At 41.3% G+C, this 16922-nt stretch overlaps 1 protein-coding gene across 6 annotated transcripts in view; it reads right to left on the bottom strand.

Moving 5' to 3' along the window:
* Window positions 1-16922, bottom strand: part of APBB2 (amyloid beta precursor protein binding family B member 2) — a 478208-nt gene that overhangs the window by 169128 nt on the left and 292158 nt on the right. For 4 of the 6 annotated variants that reach the window (XM_040335050.1, XM_040335048.1, XM_040335051.1 and 1 more), the window contains 3 exons: window positions 15013-15075; window positions 14114-14199; window positions 10285-10345 (listed from right to left, as the gene is read on the bottom strand). In XM_040335050.1, coding sequence (XP_040190984.1) covers window positions 10285-10345; window positions 14114-14199; window positions 15013-15075 — 210 coding nt within the window. The remainder of the gene's footprint in view (window positions 1-10284; window positions 10346-14113; window positions 14200-15012; window positions 15076-16922) is intronic. The other 2 variants (XM_040335053.1, XM_040335054.1) reach the window with 1 other exon arrangement.

Below are 16922 nucleotides of genomic sequence, written 5' to 3'. Positions count from 1 at the left end.
TGAATAATTTCCACATGTGTTAATTCATAGTTTTGATGCCTTTAGTGTGAATCTACAATTTTCATAGTCATGAAAATAAAGAAAACTCTTTGAATGAGAAGGTGTGTCCAAACTTCTTCTATCGGTATGTAAGGTTGTATAGTCACTTCTATTTCAACCACAATAAAATTGTGTTGGCTGGCTGGGTATGAAAAACAGGCAACAGGCACTGCCTCTGGAATCAAATAGACTTCTTGTGTTGCAATAAAAATATGTTACCCCAACATTTCTTATTCCTGATATGAGCCTGCTATACCATGTACTTGTGTTATTGTTACTTCCAGTCCCCCAGATTTCCTATTTGAAACTGAATTTGGTAGGCTTGAGAGCACATTCATCCCAGTGTGGTCAGTTTTCTGGGAGAACAGCCTGCCTGTCTTCCAATGATAAAACTTGTGCTGACACGCCCCCTGCACAGTCATTCACTGGGAAGATTAGCGTACTGCAGTATCCCCACTCCCACCTCTCCAAGCCCCTTAGGCAACTGAGAATAGAGATCATGTGATCACTTTTAAAAAAGAACAAAAGGTATTTATAACGATTTATATATACAGTGGGGATCGAAAGTTTGGGCACCCCAGGTAAAAATTTGTATTAATGTGCATAATGAAGCCAAGGAAAGATGGAAAAATCTCCAAAAGGCATCAAATTACAGATTAGACATTCTTATAATATGTCAAAAAATGTTTGATTTTATTTCCATCATTTACACTTTCAAAATCACAGAAAACAAAAAAAATGGCATCTGCAAAAGTTTGGGCACCCAGCAGAGTTAATATCTTGTACTGCCCCCGTTGGCAAGTATCACAGCTTGTAAACGCTTTTTGTAGCCAGCCAAGAGTCTTTCAATTTGTGTTTGAGGTATCTTTGCCCATTCTTGCTTACAAAAGTCTTCCAGTCCTTTGAGATTTCTGGGCTGTCTGTCACGCACTGCTCTTTTAAGGTCTACTGTATCCATAAATTTTCAATTATGTTGAGGTCAGCAGATTGTGAAGGCCATGGCAAAACCTTCAGTTTACGCCTCTTGATGTAATCCCCCGTGGATTTTGAGGTGTGTTTAGGATCATTATCCATTTGTAGAAGCCATCCTCTCTTTAACTTCAGATTTTTTACAGATGGCATCAAGTTACCATCCAAAATTTGCTGAAATTTTATTGAATCCATTTTTCCTTATACTCGTGAAATGTTCCCTGTGCCACTGGCTGCAATACAACCCCAAAGCATGATTGATCCACCCCCATGCTAAACAGTTGGACAGAGGTTATTTTCATTAAATTCTGTGCCCTTTCTTCTCCAAACGTACCTTTGCTCATTCCGGCCAAAAAGTTTTATTTTAACCTCAGATGAGTCTGGGCATTTAAAACCTTTGAGACTGGCATCACCTGGTCTTCCCAGACGATGATTGAGAACAATCCATGACACTGGCAGGTCTCAGCTTTGCAAAGGGGGCAGTGCATGCTATAAATTCTGCAGGGTGCCCAAACTTTTGCAGACGCCATTTTTTTGTTTTCTGTAATTTTGAAAGTGTAAATTATAAGAATGTCTAATCTGTAATTTGATACCCTTTGGAGATTTTTCCATCTTTCCTTGGCTTCGTTATGAACATACACATTTTTACCTGGGGTGCCCAAACTTTCGATCCCCACTGTATCTATACACAAATGTTTTGCTTTTTATTTCTATTTTAAATGGAATGGGTTGCTTCACAAGCTAAGGGTTCACAAATACTTTAAGGTGCCTCACTGCTAATAAAGTATAAAATGAAGTCTGAGAAAATATTGCAGTTTACAAACCCAGATATAGTGGCAGCATTAGTTTTCTTTTTTCAGATTAGAACAGTTTTTCAGCTACAGAAGATGTCTGTCGATCTGTCCAGAAATTAAGTGTTCAACCATAATATCTTAAAATTCTCATCCAAATTCTCATCAAAGGATTTTGAACCAGATCAGACATAAATCTATTTGACTGTAGTTCCCAATGAGTTCAATTTAATTCCTTATTCCATTCTTCTAAGCCAGGGGTGTCCAAACTTTTTTCAAAGAGGGCCAGATTTGATGAAGTGAACATGCGTGAGGGCCGACCATTTTGCCTGACATTCTTTGAACCATTAAAATTCAGTCAAATGCACACACGGTCGGAATTTCCAACAACAAATGTTCAATGTGAGCTTGTTGTCGGAAAATCCGACCGTGTGTAGGCTCCAGCGGACACAATTCCAACGCACAAAATTCCAAGCATGCTTGGAATCAAGCATGCATGCTCTGCTGTTTTTTTTTGCCTTCCTCTGGATCAACTGTGGGTATGGAGTTGGGTGTATGGAATTGTACTGTGTTTTTTATTTTTTTTGTTTATTTTTTTGTGGTTGAACTGGATGGACTTGTGTCTTTTTTCAACCTGACTAACTATGTAACTATGTAGCAGAAGAGCCGCACTGGCTATTGAACTTCATTTTTCTTGGCTCATCGTACGTGTTGTACGTTATCGCGTTCTTTACGTTCGCAATTTCCGACAACATTTGTGTGACCGTGTGTATGCAAGAAATGTTTGAGCCAACATTTGTTGTCGGAATGTCTGATCGTCTGTACGTGGCATAAGTGTGTTCGTTCAAGCACTAATAAACTACCCAACAAGAATTCTCTTGCCTTTGTGGCTGTGCGTGATGAAGAAATGAGCTTGGGTGTGTTATTTGGACATATATTCCTATCTTTCGTGGCCCCCAACGAATCCCAGAGCGTCGCTCATGACCAAGGATGAGCTTGGGTGTGTTATTTGACATATAACATGCAACTTCCCTTTAAGAGGGAAGTTTCAGGAAAAAAATCTAATTTTAAATAAAGAACTGTGAAGAAAAATAAGGGTCCGTGCCCATCAATGCATCCTAATCAGTGCCCTCTGCAGCTTTACCATTGCCATGAATGCAGCCTTACCATTGCAAACAATGCAGTCTCACCATTGCCATGAATGCAGCCTTACCATTGCCAATGAGGCAGCGCCAATCAATACAATATATATATTTTGTGGCCCTGGGGACCACAAAAGATATATATCCAAATCACCATAGGGGCCGTATTAAAGCAGAACGAGGGCCGCGATTGGCCCGCAGGCTGGACTTTGGACTTTTGTTGCCCCTGAAGCACGTAGCACATAGGCTATTTTAATGTGACAAATACTATGAAAAATTAAAGCCACGTTGCATTTTTCGCCTTTGAGTTTAAACTTTGAGTTTAATAAGGAATAAGTCACTGCAAAGAGCCAATGCTTTGATTAAAAAAAAAATTAAAAAGATCTTTGTTGCATTTTAGTTGTGGATTTATATGTTGTATATTGATTGGTGTTACTGGGGCTATTTTTAACAGAATGTGGTTATTATTATATCAATAATTAAAACTGATTTAACATTGTAAAACTGATATTGAATCATCATATGTACTGAGTTCAATGCATGAAGCTCTTTGGCATTAACGTTAATGTTTCTTATATCCTTGATTCACATTACATTGATTAGAATATATATATATATATATATATATATATATATATATATATATATATATATATATATGTATATATAATGTATTAGAATGGAATGCAATGGAGGACGAGTCAGTTTAATTACATGCTGCATGGCGTTCGTAAATGACTAGATAAGAGGTTCCAAATCTGAACCTTTTTTATTTTCTTTGTCATTCTTTCATCTAATAAATACAACATTACATTTGTGGGGTTCCTGGCATGGCAGATAAGGAATGACATTACATCTAATACCGAACAAAAATGTCATCAGTCTTCTAACGGTAATATTATTTTCAAAACTCATATTCTATTTATATAGTTCAAGTTCTTATTAATATCTATCTATTCATACCTACATTTTAACCTGTTTCCACCAGCTGTACACATACATGTAGTAATCTATTGGGTGGGCCTTAATACCTAGCTGCCACGCATATGCATTTACAGGGAATCACTATTTTTTGCTGAGAATGTGGATCACTGTGCTCTCCCAGTACAGTAGACAAACGGTCATTGTTTATGATTGGGAAGCCTGCTTTCTCCTTCTGGCAGTAAGGCCGTTTAACCACTTAAGGACCGGACCAATATGCTCCTAAATGACCCAAGGGGTTTTTACAATTCGGCACTGCGTCGCTTTAACAGACATTTGCGCGGTCGTGCGACGTGGCTCCCAAACAAAATTGGCGTCCTTTTTTCCCCACAAATAGAGCTTTCCTTTGGTGGTATTTGATCACCTCTGCGATTTTTATTTTTTGCGCTATAAACAAAAATAGAGCGACAATTTTGAAAAAAATGCAATATTTTTTACTTTTTGCTATAATAAATATCCCTCAAAAACATATATATATATAAAAAAAAAAATTCCCTCAGTTTAGGCCGATACATATTTTTCTACCTATTTTTGGTAAAAAAAAAATCTCAAAATCGCAATTGCGCAAAATTTATAGCGTTTACAAAATAGGGGATAATTTTATTATTATTTTTTTTTACTACTAATGGCGGCGATCATCGATTTTTTTCGTGACCGCGACATTATGGCGGACACTTCGGACAATTTTGACACATTTTGGAACCATTGTCATTTTCACAGCAAAAAATGCATTTAAATTGCATTGTTTATTGTGAAAATTACAGTTGCAGTTTGGGAGTTAACCACAGGGGGCGCTGTAGGAGTTAGGGTTCACCTAGTGTGTGTTTACAACTGTAGGGGGGTGTGGCTGTAGGACTGACGTCATCGATCGAGTCTCCCTATAAAAGGGATCACTCGATCGATGCAGCCGCCACAGTGAAGCACGGGGAAGCCGTGTTTACATACGGCTCTCCCCGTTCTTCAGCTCCGGGGAGCGATCGCGACGGGGCGGCTATAAACGAATAGCCGCGCCGTCGTCCCGGATCGCTCCTGAAGCCATGGGAACCGTTGCATGTACCGGGGGGGGGGGGGGACCCCCGACCCACGTCAAGCAGAGCACGTACAGGTACGTACATGTGCCTGTCCGTGCCATTCTGCCGACGTATATGTACATGCGGCGGTCCGGAAGTCTGCCTCAAACCCAGACATATTATTCAGACTGGGCTGTGGCTCCCCAAGTAACAGATATAGTCACACACAAATCTGTTTGCATGCGGGAGCTGCAGGCGGCTGTATGGAGGCAAGTTTAGCATCACTGAAGGGTGATATCATGAAGAGCATTTGGGCCACACCCCTCTGTGGGCCGTATTACTACTCTTCTTGGGGCACCCAAATATGTCCCAGGTCTTTTATAATCTTATAGTGTTTACTGCAAAAAAAATAAATAAATGCACTGTGCCGCTTAAATGTTCGGGGTATGGCTTGCAGAAAAGGTGGCAACCCCTAAAAGGAGTTTACCTGCAGGTCACTTGCATCTACAACAATTTCTTATTAATCTCAGAAGCTTCTTAGACCGATGACAAAAGCAAACTCATCTACACAGGCCAAAGCCCATTGACACAGACCATTATAAACATCAATTATTCGTGCAACCTATTCATGTAGTGAAAAGTTTGTGGGCAATCTGTCATCAAGAAAAATAACTTTTGTTACATGTCACTTGTTCCCTTGTCACTATCTGGGTTATTATTTTATTGTCTTTCAAAATGTATTCTGTATTCAGCTATGTTATTAATTGTTTAAGTACCATGAAGGGTGTGTGTTCCTAATGCACTATTCATGGCAGGACCATGATCCCAGTCCAATGTTTAAAAGACCATAAAATGTTGGTGAAAGATTATATTTGAAAACTTGCTCTATGTGGGTGTATATACAGTATAAGTAGCTACGGTGTATATAAAGTGCTTTTATAAAGTGCTAGTGATTATAACTCTGTTTTGGCCACACTTTAATTGCGATTTACATGTAACAGGATAAAGGTGATCTGTTATGACAGCAATATGGGGGTGCCATTCCTAACCCCTTCTGAAAATGCCATTTACCGGGCGTCAATATTTTCTGAGTCATAGAGAGAATAAGCATGTAGCACGTGAAGACAGAACTGCTGATCTGCACACCTGCTACAGGTTAATGAATTGTCAAGTAGTGAAGCCATTGGATCAGCATGACCTTTAGGCAGTCAGAATTTTTTTAGAAAGAAATCAGAACGGGACTCATGATATTTATCTCAAGTTTTCCTTTGGCAGAATGTTCAGGGATAAGGATAAGATCATTTACAGCTTTTGGCCACAAGGTGGCAGGAACAAGCTGTGCTGCCTATAGATTAAATGCACAGCACATCAGCTAATAATGGATATGGCTGAAATCAGGCTCCTTTATTTCACAGTCCAGGTCAGGCCCACCTGCACATTTTAGTGACCTGAAGGAATATAAAGCCACCAATAAAATGATACGTGTGTTACATCTTAAATGAAGAATCAATATCACTTAAAGATAAGTGATAAGCCTGGGTGAAAAAAATATACAAATACTGCAGCTTCTGACTTTTAATATGGTCACCTAGCTGTCCAGGGAGCCTGCGATGTCGACACCCCAGCCGATCTTTCGAATCGACTCCTGGGTGCTGCCGTCATCATTCCTGGTAAGGGAACCGGCAGTAAAGCCTTTCGGCTTCACTGCCGGTTCCCTACTGCGTATGGGCGAAGCGTGCTGCACTTTCTAATTGGCCTGGCGGCAGGGGAATGAGGAGGGGAAGAGGAACTGTCAAAAATGGGTCCCCCCTAAAAGGTGCCAAATGTGACACTGGAAGGGGGAGGAAGTGTATAAACAGAAGTTTCACTTTTGGGTGAAACTCTGCTTTAAGTGAAGTAATATCCTTAAACTCTCTTTCCTTCACCCTCTTTTTCACCCCACAGCTTATATATATTGTACAGTATATCACCATCCCATCTGCCCTCTCCCTATTACTGTGCCCACCAACTTCAGCTAATTCTACATTCACATGCTGATAAAACCTTCAGGACGCTGGGGCATGTCCCTTCATTTAAATTGCACTCCCAGAAGCGATTCAGTTCGCATGCGCCGCGCTTTATAAGTTTTTTTTTTTTTTTTTTTTCATTATCGCCCTGGGCCTCCATCATTTAACGGTGCCCAACGCTCCCATCACCCTACACACTTTGGAAGCAGCCACAATCCATAGAACTTGGTTTCCATTCCTCTTCTTTCCAAAACCAGCCTCCCTTTCTCCTGCACCCTGTGAAATGCCCGCTCTGTCTGTAACAAACTCACCTTCCTCCATGACCTCTTTATCACAAATTCCTTCAATCTACTTGCCATTACCGAAACCTGGTTTTATGAATCCGACACTGCTTCTCCTGCTTTCCTCTCTGGTGGCCTTCTCTGGACTCTCTCCCCCAGACCCAGTGGAAGGAAGATTGGTGGATTGGGAATCCTTCTAGCCCCACGCAGCCCCTTTTAGGTACTTCACCCACCTCCCTCCCTGACATTCTTCTCTTTTGAGGCAAATTTTTTCGTCTATTTTCTTCAGTTTCTCTAAGAAGTGCTGTCATCTACCGACCCTCTGGACCAGTATCAACCTTCCTTCATGTCTTCTCCGCCTGGCTACCCTACTTTCTCTCTTCTAAAATTCCCACAATCATTTTCGGTGACTTCCTGCTGCTACTTCTAAACTTCTCAGTCTAACCTCCTCTCTTGACCTGAAGCAATGGATAGAGGTTTCTACTCACTCTGGTGTCAACACCCTTAACTTTGTATTCTCCTATCAATGCACTCTGTGCAACCTCTCCAACAACCCTCACCCACTCTGTTTTCAACTTATTTTTTTAATTTTTTTATACAAAAACTACACAATTATACAAATTCATTACATTATACAAATACTTATTCTCCTGTATGTCAGATAGGGCCCATATTATAATATAGGATCTTTCCTTATTCCTATCTTTCTTTCCCCTAATCTTCTCCAAGAGTTCTGCGATCTTTTCACTTACATACTACTACGCTCATCCAGGACACACGAAAAAAAAAACCTCTCTCTTTTATATACCTTTGTTCCCTTATGTGTTTTTCCATATATTGGATTTTGTTCATTTCACATATCCATTCAGTTATAGTCTGACTTTTTGTATTTCTCTATTTACGGGCTATTATTATTCTGGCTGCGGTTGTCATGTGGAGAAAAATATCCGTCTTAATACCCTCTCCATTTCTGATCACCAGCTTATTCGTTTCGGACTCTCCCCCGTCATCCACCTCCTCTCCCTCCAACCTTCTAACAATTAGTCGTAGAAACCTTGCCACTTCAACCCTTCTCTTCTCTACTCCGCTACTGACCAGCTCTGTGACAAAATCTCATCCCTGTCCTACCCCAACCTAGCCACTTCTGCCTACAACAGCACACTGTCACCCTCCCTAGACAAGCTTTCCCCCCTCATTACATACAGTATCAGGCCCTGGCCCCTACAACCTTGGCAAACAGATGACACCAGAAGTCTCAAAGCACCTGTGGTGTAAGTCTAAGTCCCAGAAAGACTTCAAGCTTTTTTACAACATCCCCCTTTAACCACCTGCCCCCTGGATTCTGCTCACTGGCAAATGCTACGGTCTCTCTCTGGCTCTATTCTACACTCACTCACATCCTTAATCTCTACCTCTCTTCTGGCATCTTCCCCAACTCTCTAAAACAAGCACTAGTCCTCCTCATCCTTAAAAAGCCCACCAATCTTAACAACCTACAGCCCATCGACTTACTTGCCTTCTCCTTCAAACTCTTTGAGCATCGTGTCTACAACCAAGTGAGCGACCATCCGACTCATCCAGGTACGAGCATTAGGGTGCAAATCAGTAATAATTTAACACTAGTTATCTCTCCCGTTTTAAAGTGAGAAGTGAATAAAACATACAACATACACCATTCCTTAAAGCTAGTTTAAGAAAAACTAGTATATAACCGAAGAACTTTTTCATAAAAATGTATAAAAAAAAAGAAAATCCCAGGTCGTCCCTACAGCTAGTCTACTCAACTTGCAAACAATTTCCTTTCACTAAGGGTTAATTCACAAGAGCAGTTCCCTATAAAGAGCGATCCATGTTGGATTGCTATTTAGAAGCAATATGAGAGGCAGAGAGAGGGTTTTATGTTGCATTGTCACCACCTGATTTAACCCTTTGAATGCTGCACTACTGTGCTGCAATCGCATATGTCTGCGAGGCAGTAAAGGCATGGCCCCATAGACTTGTACGTCGAAACATGTCAGGGCGGAGCCACGCACTGACGTCATTGTGCGAAAAACGTGACCCCGGAAGCACGGGTGCACGCTTGTTCTTATTGTGCTATTTTTTATCCAGATTTTTTACTGTGTAATTTAGTGTTTTTGTATGACACTAATTTTAATAAACCCCACTTGATGGTACCTCACTATTTGAGCCCTTATTCTTCCTGGGTGACCCTATGGGATACTGGAGTGGTGAGAGCGCCTGGAGTGGAGAGGGGACTTCCAGATAGACTGGACGAGAGGCAGTGGAGGCAGCAAAGGATTTGATCGTTTACCCTGAAGGAGTAAAATAATATGCTGGTTTAAAGAAACCTTCTGGTAAGAGTTTAAACTTACTCCTCTCCCGGGTGTGCTGCAAGATTTCTCTCCTTGTGCACTCAGGCTGGTGGTGGAATTTCTCTTATCCTCGTTTTCTTCAACATTTTTTCCTCCCTGGAGTTTGTTCTATGAACTTGGACATTTTCTTCACTGATGATTATTATTATTATTTTAATATTTCTTGCTTGATTGATCATTGTGTGAGGGCAATACACACTTATACCCCTGAGGATATTATAGGGAAGTGTCCACATTTATGGCACCTGGTTAACATTCTGATCTGCTAGCCTTGGTCGGATCGATATATATATATATTTTTATATACATTCAATAATCAATATTTTTTATTTTGTTCTTTTCGATGTATATATCTTTTTATCAATATTGATTATGAACATTTGCACATCTTACTAGGTTGTGCCACTAGCGCAACCCTTCCTTTTTTGATAAAAACTGCATTGTTGTTTTAACTCCCCCAAGCTGCATGTGTGAATGAAGCCTTTGGTATTAAGATGAATGCTGCTAACACAGGTGATTATGTACCAACCAAATTTTTTTTATTGTTTTTTTATTTACGTCTATTTTTCCTGCTAAATAATCAGCTGCTCTATAAAACAACCAAGGTAGCAGACTATCATCCCATAGGCCAGGGTCATAATGAATTAATCGTTTCAGGTTAATGAGGTAAAATGAGCACATCTTATGATCTACCTTGGCTTCGGGGTCGCTGTTGATGCTGGAGGAATCCTCTTCATCAGAATGAGTGACATTTCTGTGGATGAGAATGTATGTTTATACAGAATATTCAGAACTTACTCATCATAATAAGACAGTAATAATCTCTAATAGTATGCAGTCATTTAGTCTCGGATTCTGGTGCCAATATCACATGCATAGACACACACACTGACATAACTGACCTAGTGCCCCTACTTACAGTATGTGCCATATAATGATCAGAAATTATGTTATTACAAGATTAGATGCAGACTTTTAATAAACAGAGACTCACCTGTCCCACGGTCCAGCAATGCGGCCGCTCAAAGCCTCGCTTCTCTCCGCCTCCTCTCTGAGGCGCCAGCATTGTGTGGCCTCACACCTGGGTGTGCACTGCGAATGCGTGAGCCACGCTGCGCGTTATGAATGGCCCGGCAAGCTCCTGTGTCCCAGAAGATTGCAGGGAGGCGGGAGGGAGAGGTGAACTTCCACTCGGCGCCAAGATGCCAGGAGAGGAAGTGGGAGCAGGGTACCCCCCAAAAAAAATTACATGCCAAATGCGGCATGTCAGGGGGTCACAAGTACTTAAAGCAGAAGTTCCACTTTTAATAAACATACTTAAATACCACCAAAAGACAGCTGTATCTGTCTAAAAAAATTATAACAAATACATTTGGATACAGTGTTGCATGACCCAGTAATTGTCAATTAAAGTCCAACTCCAGGGGGGGGACTGTGGTCAGCGGGAATGGAAAATATTCTGGCATCAGTGGGAGTAAACGGTGTCCCACCTTTGGTATTAGATGGAGGAATAAGCCCCCATCCTTAGTGTCAGTGGGGGAAATGGTACCCCATTGCTGATGTCAGTGGCAGGAATTAGTTCCATTTCTGGTGTCAGAAAGCAGAATAGTGTCTCATGCTAGTGGGATGAATAGTGCCCCAAGGGCTGGATAAAGGCAAGCAAAGGGCCGTAGTTTGGAGACCCATGGTGTAGAGGTTACGAGAAAGCTTATACTCTCCCGATTCTTCATCCACCATAAAATGCTGCTCCCCCATGGTCCAGCAGTGGACTTTTTCTGGTCTGTGGATGCTTCTCTGGGCTTGATGATGTCAGGAACAGTCCACAACTCAAGACCGCTGGGGTGTGGGGGTGGCTGGGCAAGTCTTGTGCTGAGAGGATCAGAGGTTTAGGTAAGTAAATCTCCTTTCTCCTCTCCCCTAGACAAAAACAAGCTGCTGACCCATGCGCTGCACAGGAAAAACTTTTTTAACCGGAGATGGGCTTTAAACTATCACAGCACTGAAGACCGGTGATGGAGTATTATAGATTAGTGCTGAAGTGGTAAAGAGTTTAAAATGTAGTAGATTATTACCAGTAAGGTAAAATTCATCCATATTATCCCACCGCTCCAAAACATCCTTAACTTGTATTACTAATTGTGCTGATTCCAGTAAGCTGAAAACAAACCTTGCATAGTGAAAGCCTAATACTTCAGAATGATACATATCCTATTCCTATGAATACTAATGATGCTACAAACTGACTGAGTTGTGCATGTATTCAATGCATAATGATTAAAATGATAAGAGGTGCTGTGACTAGGCAGGGGGAGGATATGCATATATGGATTATGGCTTTTTGTTGCAGGAAAATGAGTGGAATGGAATGGAATGAAATATAGACAACTTTAAATACAAATGTCTACTTAATCCATTTTATACATGTCTGTGCATCATTTTACCCAGATAACTGAATAAAAATCATTAAAAAGAATACAATATGTTGAAATGATTCTGTTCATCTGTCCTACAATTATATGAGCTGTCTTATATACCAATAATAATATTTACCTTCATACCTTTTACTTTCAGAGGTTGTCAGTTATCATATCCTGACAATTAACACTAACCTACCTGAAGCTGGCTTTATGCCGCCCAAATAATTTGTTCATTGTTATAAGTGAAAAGGGGTGAAAGTGAGCATGGGTAAGTACATTTGGCGAAAGTTCTTGTTGGAGCTTCCAGAGAGGTATAGAAATCCCTATTGCCGCGTACACACAACCGTTTTTCATGACGAGAAAAATGCCATTTCTTTATTCAACCGTGAAAAACGGTCGTGTGTAGGCTCCAGAGCATTTTTCGTGACAAGAAACGGTCGTGTGTAGGCGTTAACGATGGGGCAAAAAACGCGCATGCTCAGAAGCAAGTTATGAGAAGGAAAACTTTCATAATCAGCCCAAAGGGTGGCGCCATTCTAATGGAACTTTCCATTTATAGTGCTGTTGTACGTTTTGTACGTCACCGCGCTTTGCTCGAGCATTTTTTATCACGATCGTGTTTATGCAAGGCAGGCTTGAGAGGAATCACATCAAGAAAAACAGAAGTACGTTAGCATTGGTTTTAGGAAGGGGGAAGGGACAGCTTAGGTAGGGTTAGGCTAGGATTTCACTTAAAGAAAACATACCTACCTTACTCCTAGCTAAAGCAGGGTCCCTCTAGCAACTGGTCCCCTGCTCTGGTTGCACTCCAGCCTCCTCAACATACAATACAGAGTTACTGTCCCTTTATTGTACATTTTGATGCAGAGACTCTGGCCACATACCGGAGCTGTGGGTGGAGGACGAGAGCACTGAAGTTGGCTGGAGCTAGGAGACAGGTAAGTGATTCTTCTGCTATACCCTAGACATAACAAACAATTAAGGGTGTACTGCAAGGGTGTTTTTTTTATCATTTTTATGGAGTTGGGCTTTATATGTGGCTGCATTATTTTCCGACTTTTTTTTGGTGATCTGTCCAACAGTCTTTAGAGGGATGGACTTTTCTTAACAGCCTTCAGAGGGATGGACTGGACTTAACAGCTTTTAAAGGAATGAATCAGACTTAGAAGCCTTCATAGGGATGGATCAGACTTAGCAGCCTTTGTTAGGGTGGATAAGACTTAGCAGCCTTCATAGGGATTGATCAGACTTAGCAGCCTTCCTTAGGGTGGATAAGACTTAGCAGCCTTCATAGGCATGGATAAGACTTAGCAGCCTTCATAGGCATGGATAAGACTTAGCAGCCTTCATAGGCATGGATAAGACTTAGCAGCCTTCATAGGGATGGATCAGACTTAGCAGCCTTCATTAGGGTGGATCAGACTTATCAGCCTTCATAGGGATGGATCCGACTTATCAGCCTTCATTAGGGTGGATCAGACTTATCAGCCTTCATTAGGGTGTATCAGATTTAGCAGCCTTCATAGGGATGGATCAGACTTGGCAATTTTCAGAAAGATGGGGGGAACACACACCAGACTCTTCATACCTAATAGTGGTTATGTGAGTCGCTATGATGTGGTAGTTAGGCTCCTTGCTGAACTCTAATTTACGCTACAGGTTACATGAAAACCCCTGATGTATTAAAGAGCACTCCAACAAAAACAAATATGTTTTTAAATGGGATTGAAAGGCAAGACTTGATCCCCCATTGTGTTTACTTTTGTCAGGATGCTGTCAGAAAGGTCTTCCTTTCCACCAACTAGACTGTGACAGTAAAACACTTCCCTATAGAAGAATATATGGAGAATTCATTTCTGCTGAGCTCAGCTTGTCAGGAGATCACGCCACAAGCGGAGAGAGATGTTCCTGTCAGGGTGCAGCATGCAGCAAAAATCCAGCAAGGGATCAAAAAACATTTGCAATGTGAATTATATAAAACAAGCCACCAAACATTGGCAGTCTTTTTAACGTAAACCAAAAATGGACAATTGCAATATTTTGAAGAAACCATCACCCAACTAAATATTGTATACAATTTATACTGTAACATTTAATTTCCTTGCCTTAGTTTTAAAGAGGCGTAGCGCAATGTAGCTCCTTCAAACTCCTTTAGACTTGGGTCTGGGTTCACTGTGGCTTCGTGCAAATCCTACAGATAAACAGATCTTATATTAGAACACAGTAGCAATCAGTCACGCAGTATGACTGTGAAGAAAATAGGGAGGTAAAGACAGTGATCCATAGCTACTAGCAAAGGCTACTATGCAGTGAGACATCATGTGCAGAATGAAGGCATGAAGTGTTTCATCAAATCCATATTTGCTTCACATAAGATAAGGATTAACCGGTGCATGTTTTTGCTCTCTGTGGCCAATTCTTCATGCACTGATAAATCCATCACCGTCCGATAAACTAGCCCCTGTGGAGTAACACAGCGTGAAATGATGCTTATCTCATGTGACGTAAATCTGTCCTTCTGAAGAGTGGACTTTACACTGTATACATATAATAATGTACTGCAAATATGAAACAGCATGGTTTCCCTTCAAGCAAAAGAGGCGTAGAATATTTTGGTTAAAAGAAGAGAGCATGCTTATTATGTTGCTGTGCATAGGGTGTTGGTTGGAGCAAGCGTTGCACAGAAATGGAGACGATAACTTCTAAAACAAAGAAAAGTGAAGGTGTTGCCCATGTGGCAGCCAATCAAATGTCAGCTGGCACTTTTTGTCCGCAGGCTACACAATAAAATAAATATCTGATTGGCTATTGCCTACAACGCCTTCATTTTTCTTGCTTCAGTCAGCTACTTCAGTCAGCTTCAGAAGATCAGAATGTGGGCTTGTGAGTGTGAGAGTCCAGAGCTTGCGTTGTTCTTCAGGTTCATGAATGGTAATTGTGAGAGTACCATGCAAACAAAAAAAAGAAAGGTTACACGTTGAAACGTCGCTAACCAAATACTTGCCTTCCAAATGTCAACATTTATCTTTCCCCCATTCAGAATAGCAAAATCACTCCATGGCTGTTTCTAGCCATATAAATATTCACAAGGAAGCAGCACATTGATGAAAAAAAAAAGAAAATAAGAAAAAAGGGAGGAAAAAAAAAACAAGACAGCTTTGTTAGCACATTTGTACAGGGTGGTTTCAGGAGAAATGGCTTCTTAATGGGCAGTTATCATGACACTTTTACTGACATATTTGGTTAGCATTCTTTTAACAAAGCACCGTCCCAACAATAATAACTTCCATTTCATGCTCTGCAAACTTCTCTTTGCTCCCAGCGCTTCAATTTTATTGCGTGTCTGCTGATGTATCAGAAGTATAACTCAAAGCATCACACTGCACCGATGGCTGGATGGAACATTTGTTTGATAATTGTGGCATCCTCCAGAGAAGCTGATCCGGACCATAGTAACTAGTGCTTTATGTAGGATTGAAGGAGCAAGGTAAAAATTGTACACTGAATAGTGACTACATCCAATCAAAGGCAGTCCCTGTCTGGGTATTCAGGCAGCTGAAGAGTCTAAATAAAATTGCCAAAAACGTAGATTCCTCCATCCACACTGTTAATGTGGATCACTTGGCAAATGGGGCGGAATGAAAGCGATCTAAGCATGTATGTCTAGCCTTCAATTTTGAAATGGACTTTTGTTGAACCTAAACAGTGGCAAAAGAGCCACCAATGGCTCAAACTGTGTCCAGTTAAACAGGTATTAGCAGAAATAGGAGTTGTGTATGGCCAACTTAAAGATCAAGTCTAGACACAAGAAAAAAACTACCCCTGTAATGGGGGTCCCCCAGACTGCAAGGATTACATGCTTGTTTTTCCTCAGGGGTAGAGGAATAAAGTGTAATATCTACCTTATTCCTCACTCCAGCAGGGTCCCTCCAGTGGTGCAACCAATCCTCCACCGCCACACTCTAAGGCAGTGGTTCTCAACTCCAGTTCTCAGGACCCATTAACAGGCCAGATTTTAAGTAATACCTTGGGGAGATTCAGACTAGAATACAGCAATCACTGGGCAGCAAATGATATCACCTGTGATGTATTTCAGTTATCTTGCAAACCTGGCCTGTTAGTGGGTCATGAGGACAGGAGTTGAGAACCACTGCTCTAAGGCAGTGGTCATCAACCCTGTCCTGCAGGGCCCACTAACAGGCCATGTTTGCAAGATAACAGAAATACATCACAGGTGATATCATTTGCTGCTCAGTGATTGCTGTATTCTAGTCTGCATCTCCCCAAAGTAATACAGAAAAAACCTGGCCTGTTAGTGGGCTCTGCAGGACAGGGTTGATGACCACTGCTCTAAGGCTTTGAATAGCCATGGTTGCACTCCTGGCTCCTCAATGTACAATGCAGGGTTAATAGCCCTGCATTGTACAAATGCGGAGGGACCTCACACAGACCGGAGCACCAGAGGGAGACAAGGAAAGTGCCAAAGTCTGCTGGAGAAAGGGTAAGGTAAGTAACGATGCTTTCTAGATGTAGCCCTTAAAATGCTGAGGGCCCCACTGCAAGTTTTTTTTTCAGCCAGGAGTTGGTCCTTAAATTCACAGTAATCTGTATTCTTTATGCACTGGACCCTCACAGCAGAAGTGATATTAGTACACAAGCATCTCCACCCAGTAACTTGCTCACTGCTCACGAGATTGCCAATCACTTCAAAAAACAAGATTGATGCAATTTGTGGGGACATCTCTTTCACTCCCCTCATCAGTTCATCCCTCACAGTCCCTCCATTTTGTTTCACCAGCCCCTACCTCTTAGATTGTAAGCTCACAGGAGCAGGGCTCCTCTAACCCTCTTGTTTTGAATTGTACTTGTGGTGTACAGTCTCCCTGTACAGTAAAACCTTGAATTGCGAGCACA

Source organism: Rana temporaria, chromosome 1, assembly GCF_905171775.1.
Source record: "Rana temporaria chromosome 1, aRanTem1.1, whole genome shotgun sequence".
Lineage (NCBI taxonomy): Eukaryota > Metazoa > Chordata > Amphibia > Anura > Ranidae > Rana > Rana temporaria.
This window is presented reverse-complemented; position numbering and strand designations above follow the sequence as displayed.